The sequence below is a fragment of the Eucalyptus grandis genome, chromosome 7 (genome assembly GCF_016545825.1).
Source record: "Eucalyptus grandis isolate ANBG69807.140 chromosome 7, ASM1654582v1, whole genome shotgun sequence".
Taxonomy (NCBI): domain Eukaryota; kingdom Viridiplantae; phylum Streptophyta; class Magnoliopsida; order Myrtales; family Myrtaceae; genus Eucalyptus; species Eucalyptus grandis.
Window position 1 is genome coordinate 54,075,491 of NC_052618.1, and position 27,705 is coordinate 54,103,195.

Below are 27,705 nucleotides of genomic sequence, written 5' to 3' on the forward strand. Positions count from 1 at the left end.
ATCGGCCGTGGCATGTGCCTTGACCGAGGGAGGATGGCGTGCCTGCATGAACAAGCGACGCTAGGTATTTCGCTCCCATCGTTACGATAACAACCTTTCGAAACATATTAGCACTGTGACTAAGACACGCAACCCTAGCAAGTCAAAAAGAAAAGGACATAATAAATCAGATGCAAAATGGGTCACCCAAGCTGGCCCACATAGAGAGACACGATACGTATGGACGACCTGATCGTTCCCATGTATCGTTAACGTACGTGATTTACGAGGTAGGATAGGGATAGGTGTCGGGGCATCTGGTTTTCTTGCGACGTGTGAATATTGTCATAGTTTTTAAACAACAAGGACGTATTGGAGGCGCCCACCATGTGGTCCTTTGGTCGAAATTTTCAAGATTTGAGAATTACAAGTTGTTGACCTATCTTTAGCTGTTGTACACGAGTTTTGTGAGCAAAACTAGCAAAACGCATCTACATATAAACGCCCATGCATCTATGTGTATCAATGTGCATATATAGTCACATGAAAGTGATGGTGCTAGTAAAGTTGTCAGAGAAACTCGAATTGACCGGAATAAGAAAATTCAATGGTTTCGAATTAGGTAGAAAATGTCATAAAATGGGTTTTCTAAATGTTTTGATTATGTCTTTGGTCATAAACCCATCAGACCGAAACACAGGACCCTATAACCTCCTCCTAATGAGCATGATTCGACCCCAAGTATGTAATTTGATCGTAAAACGATGTTGGATTTTGTGTAAAGGAACAAACATTAGCATATATGCGACAGTTTCACATTCATCCACCCATACCCTCTACAAACGTCTTTAAATTCGAGCCCAACTTCATTTTATGACAACAAAAGTAAAAAAAAAAAAAAAAAAAACCACAAAAGAAAAAGAATAAGAACAAAAATAGGAAAAACCAAGTGTGCTTCCCGCCAATTTTGAATCTTGGCAATCGAGGAAGAGGAGAGGAACTCCAGCGACCCACCACCGAGATGAGATCCCCTTACCTCCTCTTGTTCTTGCTTCCCAGCAAGAGGGAGAAGTAGAACAAGATGCGGAACAAGAATCCCCACGCCACCGTCACCCACAGGCAGCTCCACTTGCTCAGGTCCGTCACCCCCTGCTGCTGCAGGATGTCGGTCCCCGTCGTCAGGCACGTCGAGGCCGTGATCTTCATCCCGAGCGTGTTGCTGATTGTCGACAGCAGCTTCAGCTTCACGGAATCCGGCACCGCCCCGAGCGGCGTGTTGTCGAAGATCTGGACCCCCTTCACGAAGCACTTGGTCGGGTCCTGGAACTCGTTCTGCAGCACCCCCTCGTACGGGTACTTCACCAGGGACAGGTAGTGGAACCAGATCCAGTAGGACGGGATGCGGTCGCGGTTGATGAAGAAGCCGCTGAAGAGGAGGAAGTAGGCGAGGATCGCCACCACGATGGTGTACCCGAGCATCACGTGCGGGACGACCCCCGACAGGAAGGTCACGAAGGAGCTGCCCGCCCAGAAGGAGGCGAAGATGATGAGGAAGTAGAAGAGGAAGCCCGAGAAGCCCCCGTCGAGCCCCACCGCGAAGAAGGTCGTGGCCGAGAAGGCGAGCGCGAGGAGCACCAGCGCGGGCAGCGCAACTAGCGAGTGGGAAAGCACGTAGGACCACCGCCGGTACGCGTTGTACGCCGTCTCCCTCATGAAGATGTACCTCTCCTGGAGGAACACGGGGAGCGCGTCGGCGCAGGTGTAGAAGGTCGTGGACATGGCGAAGGCAATGAAGCCGAGCCGCTCCTGGACGCCCTTGGGGGAGTTGTCTAGCTGCCAGAACATGGTGGCGAGGATGAACCCGGTGACGAGGACCGCACCGAGCCGGATCCCGAAAAGCTCCGGCATCCGCCGCGAGTTGGTAATGGACCGCTTGGACAGGACCGCCATCTCGATCCAGAAGGGGTTGGCGAAGGTGGGGACCATGGAGGCCGGGCTCGCGTCGTTCGTCGCGCCGGAGACCAGCTTCCCCCTCGAGATGCTGGCGCCGATCGCCTCCTTCAGGGACAGCCCGTTCCGGTCGGGCTCCGAGTTCCGGGCACCCTGCTTCATGCTCTGCCACGACTTGTTGAACTCGACGAGGCTCCTGGTGCCGCCAGGGGAACCCTCGAGCTCCCGGATCAGGTCGAGCGCGAACTCAGTCCGGTTCTCGTTTTCCGGGATTGGGTGGCCGAACTCCGAAAAGAAAAGCGGCAGGCTCGTGGGGGAGCCGCTGTACACGGTCTGGCCGCGGGAGAGGAAGAGCAGGCGGTCGAGGAGGCCGAGGATGCGGTAGCTCGGCTGGTGCACCGTCATGACCACGATGCTCCCGCTCTGGGCGATCCGCTGCAGCACCTTGACCACCATGTAGGCGCTGGTGGAGTCGAGCCCCGAGGTCGGCTCGTCGAGAAAGAGGATGATCGGGTCGTGGATGATGTCGATCCCGATGGAGACGCCGCCGCTCCCTCCAGAGACGCCACGGTGGCCTCGTCGCCGATCACCGTCTTCGCCGCGTTCGGAGGCCCAGCTGGTCGATCAGGGCTTGGACCCGCATCCGCTTCTTCGACTTGGACAGCGTCCGGGGGAGGCGGAACTCGGCCGCGAACATCAGCGTCTCCTCCACCGTGAGCATCGGGAAGAGGAGGTCGTCCTGCATCACGTACGCCGATATCACCTTCAACAGCCTCGACTCGAGCGGCTCCCCATTCAGCGTCACGCTCCCCTTGAGCTCCCTTCGCGATCCGGTTCGCGAGCGCGTCGACCAGCGTCGACTTCCCGGAGCCGCTGGCCCCGAGGACGGCGAGGATCTCGCCATCGCGGGCCTCCCCGGAGATGTCGTTGAGCAGAACCTTGGTCCGGGAGAAGAGGCTCTCCCCGGCGACGGGCTCCTCGACGGCGGCGGAGCCGAGGCGGCTGCGGCGCCGGGGGAGGAGCGAGGGGAGGGCGACCTTGCGGCGGACCTTGATGCTGTAGGTGAGGTTGTTGAACTGGAGGACGAAGGGAGGAGCGGGGCTCGAGGCTGGAGTCGCTGAGGTCGACGTCGAGGGCGTGGTGGTGGTGGACGGGGGTCTCGCCGCCGTCGCCGGTGGCCTCCTTGCGGGCGTCACCGACGCGCTTGAGGAGCTGAGCGAGCGTCGGCGAGGGGGTCGGGGCGGCGGCGGGAGGCTCGGCGGCGCGGCGGGGGAGGTCGTGGAGCTCCATGGCGGTGGTGAAGAAGGGGCGGGGGTCTCTGGCGGAGGAGAGATTCGCGGCGACAATGCGAGACATTATAAGAAGGGATGATGGATGGAGTGGACGCTTTATATAAACGCTCGCATTCAAAAGCCCTTCGCGATGGAAAAAGGACACCGACCGTGGCGCGGAAAGAGAGACGGCGGCGGGGTTAACGGCGTGATGGGCGATGGCTCATGGAATGCGGCGGAGAGATGACGGCGTTAGAGAGAGAGAGAGAGAGAGAGAGAGAGAAAGGGTCCTGTTTTTGGGGTGAAAAAAGAGGAGAGAGCATATATATACAATGCACATGGGAAGAAGCGTGCATAGAGAGAGAGTGTGCATGGAGGGGGTTGTGATTGTACAGTGTTTTAAGGGGTGGGGTGAGGTGAGAGAAAGGTCACCTACATCCTCCTAACCTCATGTCTATACGTCTTACCCTCCTCCCATACGCCACCTGGCCCATTCCCATTGGCCCCCCCCCTCCCCTCCCCCGCGACACGTGGCGTGATGGGTGTTGGGAGACTTTTGGGTCCATTTCTTACTAGCATTCTTTCTATTTCTTTTGTTTTTGGGTGTGTGTGGAAAACTAAGAGGTTGGTAAGGTGTTGATCACCTGTGGCCGTCGGCTATTACTCTTCCAATCTTGAGTTTCTTACGGAGAATGCAAATGAGCAGTGATGCAAGCCCAGCTGCCAAAAGTTTCTTTTTGTGGTTCAACATTACTTGCCGTAGCCACGTCTAACATGTCCCTGTAACCATTGCGTTTCTTTGGGTAACGAGGGGTCGACGTATGATATGGTGCGTGGCCTCAAGTAGTCCTTTTTGCATATTGGTCACTATGAGCGTGGTCCGCTTCTGAAAATTATAGCGCGGCAGAGATTAGCTGAAGTCAATCAATCCAGCGTAGAAATGGACGTGTCGCTAAAATAGGCGAAGACGATTCCTTACTTGTTTTGTCCCCTTTGCCTCTTATGAGATGCCTACGGAGTATGGCGATTTGTTTATGGTAGACGTGAGGATATATTTCGTGACGGATTGGAGCACCCCAACACCATGACGGAAGATACGACCTAAGCAGAGGGCAGGAGGAAATCGTAGACGCAATATGCAGTCCGGGGCATTCTCTTTGTATTTGGCTTTCTAGGTTTTTTATTTGATACGAGACTACGTGAAAACATGTCTCGACCGACTCCTAGTGAATGTACGTGTCGTGACTTTGGTGGCCGCATCTATGCCATCAATAGATGAAGCTTCTTTGGTTTAGGATTGGGTAAGAATCATGTCACGTTGGCAGTGTAAATTCTTCCGATCCCCTAACCATTTTCCTAGTTGAACATGTTCTTTTTGTCGCCCTTAGTTGAACTAGTTTAACGGCTAGAAGACCCGGGTGGTCATCTATTTCTCTTTTCCTTTGGCAACAAAACTCTTAATTTTTTATGAGATATAACCTTCCGACAATTTTGTCTCGTCTCGTCCGGTCCGTTCCCTTTCTCTCAACTAAAGTCGTTCACTTATCTATGTCTAATCCTTGAGGTATGGAAATGATTGCAAAAGGAGAAATTGGAACACAAGAGGGTGGCTGGCTAGAAAACAGAAAAGTTTGGGGGGAAAAAGGCCACGATTCAATCATATTATAAGGAGACCGACTTTATAGTCGATGATATAGACCTCTATAATCTAAAAATTAAAAGGAAGTGAATGGTCTGATATTATTTTAACTGTTGCATGGGATCGAGGTAACTCAAGACCCCAAGGAATGCCAACAACCCTTATTCGGGGATTAGGTCGTTTCTTTCAATTTAAAGACGGCAAATTAGATCTCAAATTGGTTTTGCTTACCTGCTAATAAGGGGAAGTCAGAGCAGAAGAAGTTGAAGATGATGAAGACTAGAACTGAGAAGATGGGAATGGAAAGCAATATGGGCGTTTTTGGTTAGTTGATGCAGATGGGCCACTCCTTACCCAACTGCAAAGCTAACTTCGTCACCCATATAAATTCAGAATCGAAAGTCAAAACAAACTCATGGGATCATACATGTGCGCATGCCATGACCATTTTTTTTTTTTTTGTTTCTAGCCCCTTCGAGTCAAGCCTAGCCTTCTGAATTCTCCCAGAAAACCACATGCTTCTGCTTTTTTCACAGGAACAGATATTTTCGGCGGAAGCCGATGTTACCCATCAGTGTCTTTGTTACGCACCTCCCTCCCCCTCTCTCTCTCTCTCTCTTTCTCTCTCTCGTGAGGAAAAGAGTTTGAAGAAACGGACGCATGGATTCTGATGACCTCACTGAGGCTCTTCAGCCCATGCATGAACTTTGCCCTAAGTGACTTTCCAAAAAAATCCACCAACAGGAGTGGATCTCCACGCGAATCAAATCTACTTCCCTCGAAAACTCCCCTCTCCATAAGAGTTTTATCAATATAATGTTTCCCTAAAACAGGTTAAAGATGGCATCAGGGACATGATGCACACTGAACCAAGGATTGCCCATCAATGTAGAATCATTGTTTCAAGAATGAATAAGATTGACACAGGCAAAGGGTGTAAACATACGTATTGACCCTTGGACTCCGATATTCATAGATCGAGCCCTCTCGACTAAGAAACCATCACGATGTTATAGAAGTTTTGTTCCTCAGCCACTTCACCGACAAAGGAGGCCAAATATTCATGTGGACCGTTAATTAAAGTAAAAGAACAACGACAAAAGATATGAAAGGTAAAAGGAAATCAGGAGGGGAAATAGAGCAAAAATACATCACATAGATTGACAACAGTCGAATATACTCCAGAGGACAGAACTACAAGGCAGGACACAAACATCCATGAAGAGTACAGAATGAAATCAGTTATGGCCGAGCTAATCCCGAATTACTCAAGTTTATACCAAAAGCCCTCTGAGTATAAGGTTCTTATTCATGGACACGAAAAGATAAGGCATCATAAAAAGGAGATCCATCTCATAATGAAGAGTACAGAATGAAATCAGTTATGGCCCATTACAGGCGAAGAACACAACCTTGCATCATTCAATATCGCCAGATTGCTAGCCAACCAGCTCATCATGAAGCACATCCCCCAATGGAAATACCTGCATGATCGATGTCTTCAATTTACATCTGATCGTCTGAAAAGTTGACTGCAAGATCCCAATAATGACCCACACCAGCATCGGAGAAGACCTTTCTAGCAGCAGCTTCAGTGATGCACTCATGAACGGTGAACCTATTGAAGCTTGTTTTTGCAACGCTTCCTTGCCACACTAATACACACTTGTTCACTGGCTTATCCTCTTTGTCATCTTCCTCTTCATCCTCATCATTCACAGCAGCAGCCCAATTTATTCGCCGCAGCATTAGTTTACCATATCTCTTGATAGACTTGCTTCCACCTTCAACAACGACAACATTTATGCCATCGGATAGCACCGCACATCCCGTCAACCGGTTCTCTTGAGCATTGACATCCACTTTGAATCGGGTCTGCTTGTGTGAGAGATCATTAACCCTGTAGACAGAGACAATAGTCTCCACTGTGTTGGGGTCATCAAAGAGCTTTCTCTCTTTCTTCTCCCTCCGCTCAGCAGGAGTTAGCTTACGAGCAATGTTCCTGTCCACGTGAGCTTGCTCACGCTCAGCAGCAGCAGCACGGATTTCCCTTTCAAGCCGGGTGGGATCTTGGGTTGCTTCAGAACCAAGAACTTTCATTAAATTGCTCATCTTAACCTTTGGTTTCGGTGGTTCTATCAGGCCCTGTCTAATCATCTCTTGCCTTTCCTTTTCCCTGGCTAACCTCCGTTGTGTACGGAGTTTTTTCTGCTCCTTCTTGGTCAACTTCAATGGTTGAGGTGGAGGAGGGGCAGGCTCTGCTGGGGGCTCAATAGGACGAGGGTGTTCCACATATATAGTGATCTTGTCCATCTTCAGTTTGTCATCAGTGATAATGCCATCAATTACTTCACCATAGTTACCAGCTTGGAGGAGAGGCAAATCCCTATAGAGAGACAAAAGTTTTTCAAAGAACTTCAAATAACATCAACCGGAATGATGATCTTTTTAAAGGTTCATTCAAGATTCTAAGGGAACCAGCCTTCCATACAAAGAGGTTGCACACGGGATTTTGACAAACAAATCATTATTGTTGCCTATAAAAGATCCACCATAAACAGTGAAATCTGTTCTTGAGATTTGTGGTACAGGAGCCCAGGTTATATCCAATAATTTGATGAGGAAAGCTTCTTTAGAAAAAGGCTAAGAATCAAGAAACTTGTAACTTTCATTTGGCATCAAGTTCCGTGCCTAAGTCATTGACAGTCTCATCACAACAAAAGGAAGCACTATGATACTAGCATAACATTCCCACAAAATTACCCCCAAGTAATGAATTCAAAAAATAGATCTCCAATATATGCACTTCAAGAGCTAAAGCAATTTCTTCTGGCATGATATTGATTGGAATGAATACACTCAGCAAAAACTCCTCTTGAGTAAAAAAAACCTGTCCGATTTTTATGGGTAGATATAGAACAAATGGCACTAATATCAAAACTCTGCACACATCAAGAAGAGTGACTGAGGCATGACAGGTTGCTTAAGAAACATTAGTTGTCGCAGGATTGAATGCTCACTTACCACCACTCAATTTCAGGAATCATGTCTTTTGGTTTTTCCTTGGTGATAACTCTTTCTGACACCTCAATCAAATTAGGATTAATATCAGGAGCTGACTTTGCCTTTGCCAACTGTGCTTGCTTAGCTTTCTGTTCCTTTGCCCGTGCTTCTCCAAATTGACTCTAATCAAAGGAAGAACTATTACGTTAAAATCTGTAAAAAGTGGCACAAGGGATCAGAAGGATGGAACAACCAATACCTTTAACTTCATGATCTCCGCTTCTTTCGACCATTTGCCTTCTTCAACAAATTGAAAACTCATCCTCTTTGGTCTTAGAAGTTTGGTTTTATTGATACCCATCCTTTCATCAAAAAAAGGATTCGATTCAGGATCAACATCCAGATCAGGTTTTAGAATTTGGAAGGCGTCCTTCTTTTGTTTGTTGATGTTAACCTGAGAAAAATCATGTTAGTGAACATAAGAGAGCACCAAAAGTAGAAATCCAGATAGTGATAGCTAGAGATAATAGTCTACCTTGAGAGTGCTGAGGTTGCTTGGTTTTGAAATATTCACTAAATTTCCATGTTCATCTATCTCTCTGCCAAGCGTGTCCAGACGTAAGACTGGGGCCTTGGTAGGCTTTTGTGGCAGAGAAAGATCAGCTGACAGTTGCCCTGGAAATAAATTGATGAGAGGAGCAAACTGTGGATCCTGGCGAAATCCCATCTTTGCTGCAAGCTCCTGCGCTCGTTTTACAGCTTCATAGTTAGGTGCACTTAACAAACCAGAAGCAGTTGGTACACCACTGGCAGGAGGGTTCACAGAGGATGCAGCATCAGCAGTGGGCAAGGACGACGAACTGGACATCGAATCAGCTGATAAGGGCTTAGCAGAAGCCCAAGGAGAGGCATCCATCCCCTCTTTTGGCGCCTGAGTACCATCTGATACTGACTTTGCACTTTTGTTTAGCTGCAGAAGACATTCACAATTCACAAGCACAAAACCATAGAATAAATAAAGGAGCATAACTACAAAACCAGAAGAAAAAACCAAAGCTATCTCTACTAGAGAACCTACCAAAGGAATTTTCTTCAGCTTTTCTGACAATTCCTTCTGAATTTGTAAAGCTTTCTTAGCTTTTGCTAAAGCATCAAGGGATAAACTTCCACTTTTTCCAGCTGCTGAAGATGTCCCATCTGTACTAGTTTTTCCAGGAACCTCATGAGATCCGGTAATACTAACTCCCTTATTTTCATTTGTGGTAGAAATTGAAGATACCTTGGTAGGGAAGGGATGAGTAGAGGTTAGAGTGGAGCTAGGCAGAGTCCTTGATGTCATGGTGGGCGGTTCAGGAGCCGCACCCTGGTTTCGAAAAACAAGTCAGGTCAATAGAGAAGACCAGCAAAATTTTCTCTTAGAAAAGGGTGAAAGATAAACGAACATGCAGCGAAGAAAGAAGGAACACACAAAGAAGATTACAATATAAGCACTGTAAGAAGCCTGTCTAACAAGAAAGTATACCATGGATAACCAGAATCTTCAATGAAATAAATAATATAGTTCACTGAAGTAAGTCAAGCCATACAAGTTTATAATCATCCAACTTCACAGGAGGACATGTGAAGCATGCGTCTGTCGCTATGATAAAAAGAAAACAACTAGGACAACAAGGAAAAGTCAAATTGCAAACAAGTCTTGTATCGGCCATCATTGCTGGTAGGCATCCGTGCCTGTCCCTCAAACCAGCAAATGAATTAAACATGCCACAAAATTGCCACATCGAGAACCTAGATCTCATCCTCAGAGTCACGCCTAAGCACTAAACTAGTGAGAAATTCTGGGAAATGAAATCTGAAACGAAAGAGAAACAAAACACCTCATTTGAATCTGCGTAGTAAAAGCAGAGCGATACTTACATTTGCAGTGGACACACCGCCATTGGCAGTGCCGTCACCCCGACCATCCCCGACTTCCTTCACCTTAACCTCATTCGCATCGACAGTAACACTCGAATTCACATTCAGGTGGTTTCCATCCTCCAAACCCTCCTGATTCACCTTATCCCCGAACTTCCTCCGCTCTCTCTTCTCCTCCCTCCGTTCCCCATTCGCATCCTCGAACCGCCTCCTCTGCTTCTTCTCCGCCTCCGAAACCCTATCCACCGCGTCCTCCCCGTCGATCCCGCCTTCCTCACTCCTCTCCCTCTCTTTCCTCTTGTGCCTCCTCTCCACCGACCCCTCCCTCCCGCGCGAGTACTCCTCGTGGGACCTCTCGCGCCTGGCCCTATCCCGGCTGCCTTCCCTCTCCCTCCTCGACTCGTGATCCCTCTCCCGCTTACTGTTCTCCCTGTCCCTGCTGCCTTCCCTCTCGTCCCGCAGGTCGCGGGACCTCTCGCGACGGAATCCGCCGCCGTCGCGCTCGTCGTCATCGCCGCCGCGGGAGTCGTGGGACCGCTCGCGGTCGCGGTCGCGGTCGCGATCGCGGGAGCTCTCCCGATCCCCGCGCTTGGACTTGCGGTCGCGGTGCCGGTGGTGGTGATCGGAGGAGTCGCGGTGGCGCTTGTCGTCGCCGCGGGAGGAGCGCTTCTCGTCGGATTCGCGGCCGCGGTGCTTGTGGTCGCGCTCCTCCCGGGCGCGGTGGCTCGATCTCTCCATTCTAGGGTTTCGCGAGACCCCGCTTTCCTCGCTTTCTCTCTCTCTCTCTTCTATCGAGTGTTCTGGCTGCCGGGGTAAGCTTTTTTGGATTTGTGATGGATGTGGAGGCGACCTCGGATGGGGGATTATGGACTTCGCGTGGACGATTTGGCCCAGCGCTCTCCAAGTGGGTTAAAAAGAACGGGACGTGGGATTGAGTTTTTATATACCGCCGTTCGGATGCTGCTTGAGGGAAACGAAAAAGGAATGGATTATGATGCAAATATACGTCTGCGTACCTATGAATATAGATACAGAATAAGGGCGTGAGTTAGGAAGAAATATAAACACGTTAAGTAATGCACAAGATCTCTTCAAATCCCTCCGATTTTTTTCCATAGATTCCCTTCGACCCGTTTACGAATATTAGATTTCATATCCGGCCAACTTGAGCCTGACCTTTGCCCCTCCCCCTCCTCCCAATCATCACGGCGAAGTTGATGGCACCATGTCCGGCTTGAGTACTGCTGGGCGTCCAAGCCAACCCACCCTCTTGATCGTCTCTGTGGTCAGCCTTCTCTTTAGCATGACCTCTATTCCTTTGTTTTTCTTTTTTGATATATGAGCATGATGGTCTAGCCAGCACCTTGTCCACGGCTCAACCTTGCCCATTTCAACTATGGATGAGCCAGCTGTGGCTAGATCATCCCTTCGGGTCTGGAAGTTTGCCGTGATGGCGTTTAGCTAGGCCAAATCTACAAGCACGACCTTAGATTTGGATTAGCATCATAGCTGGGCAATTCGGAGCATCAAGCTTTGTATTGGTGACAAAGTCGATAACTGTGTCGATTGATAGCGAACTTTAAATGAGAGAGCTTGAAGTGGTGCGATGGCCATGATGAGACAATGGACTTGAGGATAGAGGTTGTGGTGGCCTGGGTGATGAAGATGCTAAACTAGATTATTGAGTCTATGGATTGTGGATCAAAGCAGTGGTCGTGATTGAAGGGAAGAGAGAGTAAGATTGATTTTTTTAGTGTTTTTTATTTATTTAATTTCAAGATAATATTCATATTAAACTATAATTAAATATGAGTAAATAAATGCGGAGCGATATATAATATTTTCTCATTGACGTGTGGTCCTTTAATTGAAGATTTCGGGAAGAATTTAATGGGTACTGTACATTTATGGGGGAAGGTTGCCCATTGATTAACCCAACTATTCTTTCTTCTCCACTTTTTATTTTATTTTATTTTATTTATTTATTTATTTAAATTTTACCCCAAGGCAACGTCCTATGTCGGCTTCAGGACACGGACCCTGCGCCATAGCCCTAGAATCAGCCAACTTGACCCTAAACACATTGGTGGCAACCCACCTGATGACTCTCCTGATTTCTCGGATTTGCGAAAGATTGAGACTTCAACTATTTGATTTTGTGGGGGCTTGGAACAAAAATCATCCTTCTTTTGGGAAAGCAAAGTTTAAGAGGACATCGGAAAATATATATATACATATATATAAAAAATATATATTCCAATATGATATAATCATGTTAAAAATAATAATGGGATTTATAAAATTACTCTATGCCAGGCAATGTGTGCTTCTTAGTCGGACAATCATCATTAAGACCACCAGCTGCAACGTGGAGGGCATGACTGATGCAAGGATGAGGCCCAGCCTCAAGAATCCTCCGAGTGTTAGCCATGAACTCTAGTTTTAACGAATGCAAACTCGTGATTATGATATGCACCCTCGATCGTGACTAGCACCAAGCTTGAGCCCTATCTCAGGCTATCCCAACTCTTGGGTCTGCGAGGTTGACAACCTTTTATTTGAGGTCACAAGTCTTAGATCTGAAATCTAGAGGGTCGAACGACATCAATCCGACAGGTCTAAATAGAAAGAGAACATGGCAAATAGGGACAATGGCTAGGAGGCAAACGACGATGGAGCTCGTGGATTGATCTTCGAAGATAGAGCTTGGTGGTATGATAAGATTGCCACAGACAGAATCGTTGCTTGATGGGCTTTCGCTCTTTTTCTCCTTCTAAGGATAGATCTCTTGTAATTTCAACAAAAAGATGCTTTCTATTCCATTCAGGTATATCCCACCTCGGTATTTTTTCATTCAGATTATGTCTCTAGAAATTCAGAACTCAAGTCGTCCAAATGCCGGATATGGTAGTTGTATATCTTAATCAAGTGAAGGTCACGTGCCCCGGCGCTAAGCCGGAATTCTGGCGGAAGGTTTGGGGGCATCGGAATCGATCGGGGAGTTGGGGGGAAAATCGGGAAAAAATTTGAGAAATCAGGGCACTTTGTGACAAGCGCCAAAACCCGGGCGCGCGAACGTAATTTGGTAGGAAATGATGGGTAGCCTAACGTGGTGGCGAGTCCAGCGACGAGAGAGACTGACCGAGAAGAGACTGGTTGGTGGCGTCCTGGGCGGTGGCTGCTGCTCACGAAAAGAAAATTTCCCCCCTCGAAACGACGCAGTTCCGTCCTCTCCAGCCTCGGAGCTCCGACTCGGTCGATCCCGGGCTTTGACTGCTTCGTCGTCGTCGTCTTCGTCTTCCTCCTTCACCAAGACCTGCTCGACATTTCCCCCGTTCCTCATCCCGTCGCCACCGCACCGATCGAGCCGGAGCCTCTCTCCGCTCGAGCGCATTCGCTCGCTCCTCCTCGCGTTCTCCCCTCATCGCCCCGCCAGTCTCCGCCGCGCTCGAAGGAAAGGCGAAGATTAAAGAAGAAGAGGAAGAAGAAGAGGGCGAGGATGTCGTGGTTTAGGTCGGCCGTGAGCAAGGCGGTGGAGGTCGGCAACAAGAACAACATCACCCGCACCGTCAGGAACTACGCCGACTCCGTCGTCCACCACGCCGGCCAGGCCGTCTCCGAAGGCGCCAAGATCCTGCAAGATCGCATGGTATTGTGCCGCGCTCGAGCTCTTGCGCCAGCGTGCTTGTTTTGGAAACTCAATTCGATCTGATTCCCGTCGGACGAGCTAATTTTAGCTTCCGTTTCCTCGCGTTCAGTTAGTTTTCGGTTTCGCGGTTATCGTGTTTGAGGAAATCGTTCGGTACATATCAATGTGCTTGTCTTCTTGACCTCTATCGCAGGTTTTTGCCTAATTGGAAGAGGTTCTGGTTTTACTGGCTTCATATTTTAGCTATATGTAACTGATGCTACTGCGAGTTGCTTTATTCAAGTGTGGGACCTTAGAGCAAGTACTTCAGAAGTTGCTACACCTCCTAGAAAGACAGTCCTGATTAAGTAGATATTGTTACTATTACTGTTACTGTCATTTATATAGCATCCTGATTGTTTCCCTTTAAGCTTGCAGTGGTAATTGATGTCCTGAACTAGTTTGGCATCTCTTTTTTGGGAAACTTAGGAGGGGCCTCTTCGCAGTTTAACTTATTCAACTTGCATTGAACATTTAGGGGCCTCGGAATTTTAAGAGTGTCAAGAATACAGTCAAAAGATTGGAAGATGCTGCTGTTACGTATAGAGGTCCTGAAAGAGTTCAGTTACTTAGAAGATGGGTGGCTGTGCTGAAGGATGTTGAGAAATCATTTGGAGGTACTGCTGAAGAGAAAGAAAAGAACCTCGAGCAGAATCCTGCTCCTGATGAAGCGAAGGATAGTCCAAAAAGTCCATCAATGGTAAGCAAGCAGGGCGTTATACAGCATATGTCCTCTTTCTGTCTCTCTGAATTTTAGCCCAAGTGTGTTGCTAGTTGTTTTCTACTCTGCTTCCACTGGAAAAAGAAAAACATGCTTCCTGTGCTTATGGTGCTTCTAAGGACTGAGCATTCTGCAGCTTGACATTCTGATTTGATATGACTATGAGAGTTAAGGTAGTAGGATTTTGATGGTGTGGTGTGACTATGAATTGTATTCTGGGTTGGTTCCATGACCGAACAGTGTATAGCCGAAATTATTATGTCCCATGTCTTCCAAAGGGGGGAGTGGTTCACCTTATCTTTTTATGCCATGTTTTCCTATGAAGAAGCACAGGTTTTTTCAATGGTTCGGGTGAAGTCATTTAAATTATGCCCAATTGCTATTGAGCGAGTTTCCGACTTCCTTCTTTTACATGCTTTTGCTCCAAATGAAATCATAAAGATGATACTGTCAGTAGACATATGTCTTTAGTACTTTCTTGCTGAAATTGGAGAAAGATGAATGACATCTTACATGAATGAGATGACCTATTGACAGTTCTCAGTTTCAGTTGTCTGATTTACTTGCCTCTGACCTTTCCTTACCGTTTTAGGTTCTCTATTATGATCCTGATGTTGGGGGCAAGCCGATGAATTTTCGTGATGTTTTCCTTCAGAGTCAGGCTCTGGAAGGCATTATTTTATCCATGGTGCGTTTTCTATAAATATACTTTTAGTTGTGTAGTATAAGTGGCATGAGGTGAAAAGTGGTCCTTTGAATATAAGATATTGTGTAAAAATCATATAGTGGATGAGCAAAGACAATACTATGATGAAGCTTTAGGCAACTCATTAAAATAATGTGAAGCAACAATGGGACATTGGTTTAAGTTGTTTCAATTTTGATTTGGGGTTAGCTATACTGATTTGAGGTTTTCAAGTGCTTTTCCAATTATTACTACAGTTTACTGTCAACTGGTTGCGTTTGTTCAGATTCTTGAAGCCCCAAATGAGGAAGAGGTTGCTTTGCTCCTTGACATGTTTGGGTGAGTATATGCACCATGACAACTGGCATAATATCTCAAATATCTAGTTCTGAGTTATGCATTTCCCCAGTCATAGGAGCTTCAACGTTCTGGTTCTTGGTATCAGAATGTGCTGTTGCTTGTAACTCATTGAGATTCTGGTTTATTTCTTGTTGAGTTATCTGTAACTTGACAAGATGATTCTTATTTTAAGTTAGGTAAACACGAGTAACTCTGGATCTTTTAGCATAAGTTTCTTTCTGAAGTACTAAGGTTTTCTTTGTGATGATAACATTATGTGCAGGCTCTGTCTTACTGGAGGAAAGGAAGTTCACTATGCTATCGTGAGCAGTATACAGGATTTGGGGCAAGCTTTCTCAGGCTATCAAGATGAAGTGTTGGTAATTTTACCTGTAAACAAATCTTGTAGCCTCTGGAAATTATCAGCAAACAGGATGTGCAATTGGCTCTGATCCTCTGGTTTAAACTTCGCATTGTCATCTATAATGGGGTGATTATGTTAGCCCTTTCCAACAAATATTTGCTTTAGCCCTTAGGATGACTATTTAACTGATGAAATCTTTCTGAGGATCAGAAATTGTTTCTACTAACCTCAAACTGCCTTCTTAGTCCCTCCATTCGCTGTCCTTCTACATTTTGACGTGTGCATGGGTGTATTCAAACTGACTTTTACAAGAAAATTACCTTGGCAAGCGAAGTAGGTATGACCTTGAAGTAAATGAGTTTTCAATCTCTTCTTGAATGTAGTGACTGATGTTGCATTTGGTACAACAGAATGTAATGGATCAGAGAATTGAATGATAATTTTAAAATCTTTCTTTTGTTAATTGTGGGAAATTTTGGAATGAAGATTCTTGTGTTTGGCTGTAAGAAATAATTATTGTGGGAATTGAATTGAATGAGAACTTTCGAATAAATTTAATTGATATTGTACTTGCATTAAAAGTACAATAATTGAACTTTCTTAAAAACATTATTGTTTCATTAAATAAAATATCTTATTGTATTTTATAATGCAATTTAAAAATAAGTAATTGATAGCATATTGTGTGTTGTATATAATTGTAAGTTACAAAATTTTAATTTATAAATTTTTTTGGTTATAAAAGGAAAGGAATGGTGATTTGGAACCACTCTTTGTTCAAGTGGTGGGATGGGCATTTCGTGTGGAATGCCTATTCCATTGCACTGGGGCAAACCAAACACAGCATAACTGGTTATGAGGGTGGTATAAACTTAATTTTTGGCGAGTGTGTGTTGAAATTCAAAATTGAAACCACATGGTTGGTTTGTAATATTAGCATCCGACTTGCTTTGTCTGTGTGATGTTCATGAGTCATTCCTGTTTGCTCCTATATATTTGGGGTGTAATTGCTCTTTGTTATAATTTGTTTGTCCAGGTGAAGCGAGAGGAGCTGCTTCAGTTTGCACAGAGCGCCATTTCAGGCTTAAAATTAAATTCTGATCTCGGAAGGTATGCTAATGAGGAGGCTGACAACCTTTTTATATTTTATTCTAGAGAGGCTTCACAGTTAGATTTCTAGTCAAATAATGGTTGGTCTATATGTATCAGTAATATAGAACTTATTGAGGGTTGTGTGGTTTTGTTCATCTCTCTTTAGACGACAGAGTTTAGTTAATCATTTGGTTTCTAAAACCATATAGCCGTACTTCTTTTGCTAACTCATGCCAGTCATAGTTTCTTCCTTGACCTTCTAACTTGGTTACATAGACAGTATGGAAGTACTTGTCTCTTTGGCTTTTTTAAGAGGGCCAAGATTGCTGTTATTGAAATCCCAAGTTTAATGTGGCTTTGAGGTCTCCATCAGTACGCTCATTGCTCTTCTACCTGAGTACGGCGTTAAATTTGGCGTCTGGAGATGCTATGAGATGTTCAAGGCCTCAACTGGTAGTATTGGGAAGCCTTTATTTGATTGTCATGAAGTTTTCAAAAGCTGATTGCTGGCTTCTAGATGACTTAGGGATAATTTATATTTTCGTATGATGTTTCGCTAATCACATCCAAATTGTAAGTCTACTGCGATGGGCATCTTCCTCATAAGTTTGAGTTGACTCTTGATTTCAAAAAATAACCATAAAAGCTCCTCTCTGCTTCCTGATATTCCTTCACTCTACCTCAAGTATAATAACAATTAGTGTTACTTTTCAGCTTATGAGAATGTGTTTAGGAGGTTTTACCCTGCTTTCACCTGGTTTTTGGTTGCAGAATAGATGCTGAAGCCTTTATTCTAAAGAAAAAACTTGACGAACTGAGTGTTTCCCAGAAGGCTTCCAGTGCAGACAGTGATGGAGCACCTGGAGAGGCAACTTTAACCACCATAGAGGCATGTTGATTTGTCCTATGGAACTTTTTCCTGTTGATGTGACTAGGCTTTCTTAAACTGCACAAAACAAATGTGGGGTTAATTGGACTTGATTGGTTCAATTCTTAATTTTGGTTCTTCTTTTGTGCCTTAACATTGGCTTTACACATCTTGGATAAGACGGTGTCTTTGATGAAGTTGTAAATCTTACTCATTGCCAGAGAGTTGAGTTGCTAATTTTTATGTTTATTTTCCTGTAGGAGTTGAAAGAAGCACTTGCAAAAATCCGAGTCTGTTCAAGATTGGAAGGGCTTCTGCTAAAGAAAAAGAGTTTAAAAATGGAGACTCTTCTGAGATTCATGCCCAAAAGGTCTGTATCAATGTGCATCATCAACTACATGCCATGAAAGCCTCATTCTTGGAGTGTGATGCTCATATAATTTCTAAATTAGCCCTTTTCTAGTTGTGTGGCATTGATGGTTTGATGCACAATGTTAGATTGTTGTCATAGACACAGGAAGTGTGTGTTGTCATGAAAATTTGACAATGGTGTTGGTGTTGGACGGTCTGGTATGCCTAAGTGAAAAATGAACCAGTCAGTCCCTTGTGACATAAGGTTACAACTGAGTGTATTATTGGTCCTTTTACTAAACAAAACCATGGTTGCAATGGCAACGAACAAGAGACCTATCCCTTCCCATTAGATGGAGTTGGTGGAGGGGTTCTAACCTGCTTCCTCACCATTGTCCTTGTTGGGGAAGCTTCGCAGAAGTTTAATGCCTTCATGATGGGAGATTTAAGAGAAAGCCCATCAGTTTAGCCCATTGATAACCTAGTTGGACCCATTTGCATTCAAAAGCTTAAGCTATTGAGTTAAGTGCAACTAGGTATTGTCAATTGCTTCTTTTGGTGTAGACATCCAATGTGGGACTTCTTTCTCACCCCACTCACATGCTCAATAGTCCTTTCTTAAACATTAAGACTTCAGAAAAATCCAAGTACTTGAGTTTCTTTCTTTAAAGTTTTTCATCTGTCTTTTTGGGGCTGTTCCTACCTAATTTAATTTGCATCTAAAAAATGAAGTTGCATCTTCTTCCTGGATATTTTTAAGGTTGTTTTGCTTGTCTAAACTACCTAAGATGGGCTTCACTTCTTATGTCATTTTCAATTAACACACTTATTGTTCCTGGAGTAGACTGAGGTTTAATCATATATTTTCCTTTTTGCCCAAGCATCCAATAAAGCCTTTTGCTTGCATTCTTCTGCTGCTTGATTAGGGCATGCTGTTAAGCTACCTTCTTTGGCTGTGGTAATACCATGTTGTTTCCTGCCTGTGCCTTCACCACTTCACCATGTTACAGTTGCTCCTACAATTCTCTCCCCCTCCCTCCCCCAAAACACAACAGGATCATTGCTGGCCTTTTTCATCACCACCGCCCCCAACCATCAAGAAGTAACCGTGGATGATAGCAGTTCAGTGACAACATCATATCGCTTCGTGTACCCATTTGACCATGACATCACTTTTAACTAGCGGCACCTCATGATAAAAGAGTTTTAAATTGAAGGGTGATGTCAGGCAAGGACAGGTTTAGAGTGACTACGAATCATCCTCTTCTGTCTTTTTACCCCTTTTCTTTGCTTCCTTGTGTGCTTATGCATACTTTGGGTTATAGGTTTTCTGTTTGTGTTTCTTTAAACACGGCGAAGCACTGCGCACTATTTTTTTTCGGTCCAGGCTTTCTGATTAACCACAATTTTTCTGGAACATATGAGCAGGTTGATAAGTTGAAGGTCTTGTCAGACTCTCTTGCCAGCTCGATGACAAAAGCTGAAAAGCGCATTTCAGACCACAGGCAAGAGATTAATCTTGTCATACATGTTCCTTTTCCTAATTTGTATTTGACATCATTTGCATTTGTGCCTGATGTGGTTTTCTCGTGGGTCTCTGTTAAGTATAATTCTTGAAAATGAAGTCAAAAGGCAAAATTTAGGGCACTAACAGTATAAGAACCATCATTTCAAGAACTCACCTGATGAAGTAGAGAAATCAAGAAAACGGTGATTTTTTAAATTTCCTTGTCAATATAAACAAGAGGAAACCGTATAAGTTGAGCATATAATTTATTATTGACGTACTGTGTAGTACCTTGGATGACATAAAGGGTTCCATACTTTTATTGGTCAATTCTGATATGCTCTCCTTGCTGGTGGCAGAAGCTCATCCAAATGGTTTAAATTTCATTTATCAGCATATTATGTGATTTAGATACATGGCTCACACATTTTTTCTTTCTTTTTTTTTTTTTTCCCCGAGGCGGGGGGGGGTGTGGGGTGGGGTGGCATTCTTTTGCTAGGCCCAGCCCCTGTGATTAGTAATCTTGTTAGTTTTTTTCTACCTTTTGCAGTTCCTTTGCCTTTTTGAAATTTACTCCATCAACAATGAGTTTTGTTCAGATCAACTTTGTAGCTAACCGACCTAGCTCTTATCCCTATGAAATTAAAAGACCAACTCTTTGACAACATTTCTCTTCAATTTCTCATTTGATACTTTGGTAATGACGACCACAAAACTTCATCTATTTAGGTAGTGAAACTTGTTCATAAATTCACATAAATAACATTTGCCTTTAGTCTTTCTCTGGACTACTCTGAGTTGGAGTAATATTTTGGGAAAGCATGATGTTGTGTGGTTGTATGTTTGCCTAACATTCTAGATGCAGAAGAAGAAAGTGTAGTCTTTTCCACCACTAACCCCCAGGATTTCTATGGGAGACATGTGGTTTGGCTTTGTTCTCCCTTTATCTTCGGCACTTCGCTTGGGCATGTTTTTATTATAATTAGCCAGACCCAGCTTTAAACAGGCATTAAAGTCCACACAACAGGTCTGGTGTGCAACTGCCCTAGTGCTTTTGAGTATGAGTTGGTATTCTCTGTTGGGTTGTTGATTTTCATTGGTTTGACGAACCTGATAATGTCCTCGAATTTTTCACTATTAGAAGGAATTTGCCTTTTAATTTTGTTCAGCCTTTTTTCAGCCTCAGTTCAAAAGATACAAGAAATCCACTTTGATTTAAAATAATCATTTTGTCATCTCATGTATGTGAGTTCACTAAGCTTTTCTCTTGAATTGCATGTAGAAATATACATATAGTCTTCCTCAGTACCCATAGAAAATCTGACATCTGTGTTGATTTATTGGATAGTGAGCTATCATTTGCTAACTTTATCAATAGGCTATTGTATAAATGAGTATCATACTACCATCATATCAAAGATCTCTGGTAATCATGGATAGTATGAATTGTTATCTTGTGATGTTTCTCAGGAAACTGTTAGGATAAAAGAAACTAGAAACTAGAAATTAAAGACAATGAGTTCTAGTCACTGCCTTTCCTGTAATTTGTTGTCAAAGGCATGAAGAATGTAGGATACTTGCATACATACTAGAGAGTCTTTGCTTGCTGATTTATGGTTAGTTGTTAATGAATGTTAATTACTTCATATGCCTTTTTATCTTGCAGATCACAGAAAGAGGAAGCATTGCAAGTTCGTGCGGTTAAGGCTAGTGAAGTCGGTGAGAAAGAGAAGGTGATCTGGCTCTAGAGCACATTTCTACTGTTTAAATTTCTAATACACACACAAACAGTTGCTGTACTAGTCTCTATCTGGGACCATAATGTGTATTTCCTATTGTAGTATTTTGTTGTAAAATATACTTTGTGAACTTTTTTCTACATGATGTTAATTTTACCAGTTTAATATCCGCTTATTGTTGCTTTAGAAAAATGAGTTTTTAAATGGTGCATCCATGAAAGCTGTTTTTAGTTTTTTTAGCTCTTGTTACTAGTACACAAGTGAATCTCTTCAGTTGAATGTTTTACGGAATTAAATACTTCATATCTCTTAGTGGTGCCGAGCCAAGATAGGGCTAGTGAAAGCTTAATGTGCGTCCTTTTTTAATTCTGGACTTCTATTCTATTAGTTTCATCAATCTATCTTTTGTGTTGACCATCCTTTTATCTGAGTTTTGTCTCTTTTGTACAGCTGTTAAAAGTTTCTATGTTTTACCCTCAGGAAATTGCAGCTGAGATTTCTGGACTTGAGAAACAAAGAGATCAACTCGAGGCTGAATTGAAAAAGGTTCTGTGTGTGTGTGTGTGTGTGTGTGTGTGTGTGTGTGTGTGTGTGAATTAAAATCAAATGTATATTTGTGCAAAGATTTCTGATAATAGACTATGATGGCCTCTTTTTGTTGATTGAATTTTGATCATCTTACTATTGATGAGGTGCCATATGATGAGTCTTACTGCGTTATTCTACCATACATTGATAGTTCTTTATTGTTGAGGCCTTCTTTTGTATTTGTCCCTTAGGCTATGTGAAAGCTGTCCCTGGTAAATTAGTTGGGATTTGGGAATTTCTATTTGGGTAATCTGTGTTCATCTTATACAATATCTTGACATCTTCAATTTGACTGGACAAGGATGAACTCACCTTCATTGCAGTTGTCCAATATGAGTTGGGTCGATAGGTGTTGTGGTGTTATGATATCTCACATGCCTATTCATAAAAAGTTGCATCCATGAAGTCCAAGACATAGCCATGTCTGCTGATAATGGTTCTGCCTGTATAATGAGCTGTATGGATGTTTCTACTTCTGATTGCACACCTATTTCTACTAGAGAGGCCTTCATTTCACAATTTGCTGCACGAGTACCTATTGACAATCTAATCAGCATAAGCTCTTGGGGAGATAAATGGAATTTGCTTGCTAAATGATTCCTTTGTTCCTAGATTTATTCTACTTTCAGAAAAGAGTGGAAAATGGCAATTGTTGTTTTCGAACTGAATTAATGTACGCATTTTGGAAGACTGAAATTTGACTTACTTTAGATTCTGGTCAACTCCATCTAACATCTGTGAATGTGTTTGTTCTGTTGTAAATTTGTAATTACTGTGTTTCTTTTTTTGTTTAATGGAAACTTTGATGACTGGAATATTTTGTAGGTTAATATCTCCTTGGCTGCTGCTCAAGCTCGCCTTCGCAATATTGTGGAAGAGAGAGACCAATTTGATGAAGCAAACAATCAAATTGTCGTACACTTAAAAACTAAGGTTTAGGCTATGTTATTTGATTTGATATTAGAGTTTCCTTAATTACTATTGAACTACCTTTTGACTCTCTGGTGATTATACTTTAGGAAGATGATCTGTCAAAAACCATCACATCATGTAAGGTTGAAGCTGAGGTTCTTAGTACGTGGATTAATTTTCTGGAAGATACTTGGGTTCTCCAATGCTCATATGCAGAAGTGAGGGAGAAGCAGGTCAAGTATGGACTTCAGATTCTCTCTCTCTCTCTCTCTCTCTCCGTCGGTTAGGTTTTTTATGTGCTTTTGTTCCCAACTTGAGTGTTTATGAGCAGAATTAAGAAGTGCGATATTGCTTTCTTATCACATATATCCATCTTTACATGGGATATTTTTGGTTTTCAACTGGTGCTCATAGCGATGAATTGGAGACACATGAAGACTATTTTGCGAACTTGGCTGTTCAGCTCCTTTCCACTTACAAGGTACTCCATATGCTCTCATTTTTGAGGTGCTGTTATCCAAGCAGAACCTTACAGGAGCTTTCGTTTTCTTTTCTTCTTGAATAAGCTTAATCTATCCATGCATTCTCTTCTTCTCATCTGCAACCGTGTTGTCATTCTTTATGACAAATTTGTTGTGATTTGCAGAAAGAGCTGGGACCTGCTATAAGTCGTATTGGAAAATTTGTGGAGAACTTAAAGAACTTGGGTGAAGGGTAATTTAATTTTGGCATAACAAGATGCTTATGACATATTTTGGCTTATTTTATTATTTGCTCTGGCTTTTTTGGGTCAAATGTGTGATCTACCTTTGGATACTACAGTTCTGAGGTCATTTCTAGTGTGGGAAATGAGGAATCTAAAGCAGTTCACCCCAGGAAACATCTTGAGGAGGAGTATTTAGATTATGAAGCCAAGGTACAATTCTGTTTGGCATTCTAACTTTCTTGCATGGGTAGTAGATCACGCTTTACTGTAGAAACTGTGCATCCTTTTTCTGGGGGAATTTTCAAGATGTCAGAACTTGCGTGGTCATCTTGTCACTTTGTTCTTGCCCGAATTTTCTTTTTTGCCCATTCTTGCCCAAGTTAAATGAGCAATTTGTGCTGCAAATATGATAAATGAGCCATCTGTGCTATTTGTTTAGCTGGTCCAGTTGCTGCTATTGTCTATTCACATAATCTAGGTTTTGAAGTGATATATTTGCTGATAGGTCTGTATCAAATTTAGACTAACTTGGTGTCATGTGTATGTAAATGACCCCTTGAGCAATTAGCGTACTTTTTTCTTGAAATAGCTTTATTCTGTGTTATCCTTTATGTAGTATAGTCTCTCCTCGATTTGATTGCCTCCAAGGTGCTATTTTGAGTCTTCTATGAATCAGCCAATAGGATGATCATCGTATTCAAAATTTTTCAGTGGAGACCCTGTTCTAAACCAAAAATCTGTCATTTCAGATTGTAACGACATTCGGTGTAGTGGATAACATGAAGGAGCAATTCTATGCTCAGCGAAGCGAAATTTCAAGGTGAATAATTCTGCTGCCATCTTTCATAACTGGATTTTTTCTATCCCAATGTTTGAATTCCTTATCTCACAGATATGGGAATTTCTGCAACTTTCTGATGCAGGAAAGACGACCACAAAGTGGAGGAGTTATTTGTTGACATTGAAAAGTTGAGAGCAGAATTTGAATCCATTGAGAGACCCAATCTGGAAATGGAGACCCCTCCAACCCCCAAGGAAGAGAATCCTCGAGAGACGCCATCCACAGTACTGCCAGATTCTGCAACACAGGGTGACAAGACTCCAATAACCAACGTAACTAAGCATCGTGAGTCTCCCGTGTCAAATGCAGAGCCAGTGCCAGACACTGAAGCAGAATTAGCCAAGTTGGAGTCTGAGTTTGGGAAGGTGAGTAAGGACTATTCGACAGAGGAGATTGGTGACTGGGAGTTTGACGAGCTTGAAAGAGAGCTAAGAGCTGGCGATTGAGCAACTGGTGACTAAAATTCTAAAGCTATCATCTATGTGAAAAATGGCTTTTCCTGAGAAAGCCCTATTGAAAATGCTTCATACTGTACAACTATGGATCTCGTCTCTTGAAAGCTGCAGGAGCAGCCTTACAAAACTTTTTAATTTATTCATTCTTCTGTAAATTCCTCGAATGTATGTTGTAACTTGGTACTCGGTGGAAATCCCGTATGAAAGTACTATATTGTTTATGTTAGAAGAACACTAATCTTTCACCAGATCCGTGTATGATCTTTGTTTGTTTCTGTGATGCCGACGATCTTGCGACGGTTGAGCTACAGATGTCGACGTGATACCACATGGCATTGTGCACCGCACATGGCTTTTGATTTCAGTCGAAGTTGTGGTCGAAACTGCTTGCCTGCTCCAAAGTGGGGGAGATTTTATCTCTTAAGTTGCCGGGGGTGGACCTCCCGTGCCTCTCTCTCTGTCTCCCTATCTGCAAAGAGGTAAGTAGAAAATCGCGAAATGTGGGGCACTGAGATTGTTGTTTTGTTGTTGTATGGCAAAAGCTCTTCCTGATATGGAAATGGAGCTTGTATCGTCTTTCGCGGAACATCATCATCGCGCAGGGACCTCGGCTGCTCAGGAAATGAGGGTACACAAGGAAGTGGTCGAACTGGAAATCTTTTAGAGAAAAGCCAAGCCCTTAAGTTGACCCCCGGGGAAAAGGTTCTTGGTCTGAGCTGTTCGAGTCTATTCAATGTTGCGATTATCTGCTTTTGTTCCTGCTGGGGGGATACCCGGCAACCGAGACCACGCCATCGAGATGGAGAGGTCCCCCTTGTCAATCCTCGGGACTGCTTGAACCACATCGGTGTCCAGATATTCTGGTCGTGGTGGGTCATTTCGATGGAGCAAGTTGTGGCTTCCATTCGCCCGTCTATTTATATGTCTTTTGCCCTAAAAGTAGAGATTTGGTAAATTTTTGGTCATCTTATGCACATGAAGAAAACTGCCCTTCCTAATGTTAAGAAGTTTGATTTATGCTCCTACCAGAAAAGGCAAAAAAAAAGAAAAAAAGCAAAGGAAGAAAAGGGAGAACTCTAGACTGTAGATTCACGAGTTCAATCAAGTACCACAATTTATTTACCGAGGCTCCTTTCACTGAACGGAAAGCTACTTTTGTCCTTTTGAACGTTTCGTGCAGAAAGGGCCGTCCTTCTAGTTAAAAAGTAGGGAGCGAGTAGCATTGCCCAGAATGGTGAATCCAAGCTAATTTCTTTTTTTATTTTTTATTTTTTATAGCGAGAGTCCCTGCGATTATTTGGGTGAAAAGACAGATGGTTGCAAGTAACCTTATCACTTTCTTTTTTGGGCAAACAAGTACCCCATCACTTTGAACTGAAGAAGAACATCGGCGCAATGGCCGAGTCCTGCTTTCGTCTATTGAGAGGGGGAGGGGAGAAAAAGCAAAGGAAAGGATTGATCGAGACAAGGAACAGAGGAGAGAATTTTGGTCGAACGTGAGGACTGTATTAAAAGGGAAGACAGGGACATGACGGTCTCGATCTTCGCAGGCAGTCCATCCATAAATTCTTAGCTCCCACTATCCAGTGTCGCCTCCTTTGTGTTTGTCCTTGTCCTCACCAGGTCAACATCTCTCTCTCTCTCTCTCTCTCCACCGCAACAGATGAATACAACCCTATAGATTTTGATAATATGGACCCCACTGAATCATAGTTTTAGGGTTAGAAACCATTTGTAATTCGTTCGTAGTAGGTTCTGTTTGAATGTACCAACTACGTTTTTTTTCTTTATTAGTAGACATGCCCACGAGACTCCATTAGAACACACAATTCAAAAGGTTGAACAAGAACATACACGGAGAATCCAGTGGATGTAATCAAACCCTAGCAGAGTCATAAAGTGATTTTCAGGCTCTTAGGGTTCCTTTTTTCTTGTAAGGGCGCGGGGCCTATAGCTCCCTAATTAATGTTTAGATGATGTAAAAGCTATGTGCAATAACGAGAGGCTAACCCCAGTTTTAATTATTCAGTGGTGGTGTACAGAAACATTTATTAGATTATAAATATAATAAATTGCAAGTGGAGCCCAAAATACTTTTGATATAATTGGTGCCGTACACGTGTGCTTGTGCATTGCGCAGATTGTCATAGAAAAATGTTATCAAGATGGAAGAAGAAAATTCTAGCATAAATGCAACTTTACTTTATCGATTAGTTATAAAAGATACACAAAAAACTAAATTATCAGAGTATAAAGTAACTAACTGGTATAAATATAATAATGCACCAACATAGTATGAATAATTGATATCGTAAATATTATACTATCTTTGAAAAGCATACAGGAATAAAGATTTCATCTACTAACTAGTGTGGGAAAAACCTCAACTATAATTATCATGCTAAAATGAAAGATATTTCTTCAACACAAATGAGTTTCAAGTAAGTGGTAAAACAAGAAATAGAGTGGAGAAGGAAGATATTAAGTGCATATATCTTTTGCTACATTTGTGGGAAAAACCACCAAAACCTTTTCTTGCAATGAGGAGTCAAATTCTAGTAACCTACAATTATAAGATCCACATATATATGACAACATTTTGTGCATGCCCCTAGCTTGAAAAAGAAAAAAAAAACCTTACTTTCTAGAATTACGCAAAGCTTGTCTCGACTGCCACTCAATCATGCCTAATGTTTAATTTTAGTAGCATCCTTCTATGATTAAAAAACATGCTTTGGTCTTCCTCTTGCATTATCAAATCTTTGGAAGGAGTGATTTGCACACGAGCTTTAAACAGAAGTTGGGTGAAATGGCAAGACTTAATCAAGCATGTGTGGGAAGCAAAGGGGGTCCCTCCAATATCGTGCCCTAATACAAAAACCACTTCTTGTTCCCAGCTACTCACTTAGTTAAATCAAGCAATGCTGATTATGAGAAGTGCTCCCTTTTTCATTTCCCCTTATCTTTTGTGACCAGTGATTACATTACTTCATAATCACTTCATAGGTTTTGTGGTCCCAACGACAAATATGCTCTTGATGATGTCACCTAAGACTGCTTTGCTCTAGCTACCATGAATTTAGGGAAATT

At 43.2% G+C, this 27,705-nt stretch overlaps 3 protein-coding genes across 3 annotated transcripts; 1 reads left to right on the top strand and 2 right to left on the bottom strand.

Annotated features, from left to right (window-relative positions):
• Nucleotides 1–725: 725 nt before the first annotated feature.
• LOC104454158 (ABC transporter G family member 6) lies at nt 726–3,550 on the bottom strand. Its single transcript, XM_010068923.3, is given in 5 exon segments — nt 726–2,507; nt 2,510–2,536; nt 2,539–2,750; nt 2,752–3,021; nt 3,023–3,550. Coding segments are annotated over 5 exon segments (2,268 nt in total). The 5' UTR covers nt 3,286–3,550; the 3' UTR covers nt 726–1,011.
• Nucleotides 3,551–5,975: 2,425 nt separating this feature from the next.
• On the bottom strand, nt 5,976–10,675 carry LOC104454157 (protein RDM16). Its single transcript, XM_010068921.3, has 6 exons — nt 9,760–10,675; nt 8,921–9,205; nt 8,378–8,812; nt 8,102–8,296; nt 7,864–8,024; nt 5,976–7,225 (listed from the first exon to the last, which is right to left on the bottom strand). The coding sequence occupies exons 1-6, from the start codon at nt 10,495–10,497 to the stop codon at nt 6,346–6,348; spliced, it is 2,694 nt and encodes an 897-aa protein (XP_010067223.1). The 5' UTR covers nt 10,498–10,675; the 3' UTR covers nt 5,976–6,345.
• A 2,289-nt stretch (nt 10,676–12,964) lies between these two features.
• Nucleotides 12,965–24,863, top strand: LOC104454156 (hypothetical protein). Its single transcript, XM_010068920.3, is given in 19 exon segments — nt 12,965–13,408; nt 13,926–14,147; nt 14,761–14,856; nt 15,140–15,192; nt 15,476–15,572; nt 16,593–16,666; nt 17,420–17,537; nt 17,777–17,849; nt 17,852–17,886; nt 19,296–19,372; nt 21,041–21,107; nt 21,594–21,659; nt 22,527–22,634; nt 22,721–22,851; nt 23,028–23,094; nt 23,260–23,327; nt 23,436–23,529; nt 24,069–24,139; nt 24,243–24,863. Coding segments are annotated over 19 exon segments (2,031 nt in total). The 5' UTR covers nt 12,965–13,258; the 3' UTR covers nt 24,607–24,863.
• Nucleotides 24,864–27,705: the final 2,842 nt, after the last annotated feature.

Excerpts from the sequence above, each read along its gene's own strand:
- LOC104454157 (XM_010068921.3), bottom strand. The coding sequence starts at position 10,497 with ATGGAGAGATCGAGCCACCGCGCCCGGGAGGAGCGCGACCACAAGCAC. Across the intron at positions 8,297-8,377 it reads GCAACCTCAGCACTCTCAAG|GTTAACATCAACAAACAAAA; the intron begins GTAGACTATTAT and ends GATTTTTCTCAG. Across the intron at positions 8,025-8,101 it reads CGGAGATCATGAAGTTAAAG|AGTCAATTTGGAGAAGCACG; the intron begins GTATTGGTTGTT and ends TCCTTTGATTAG.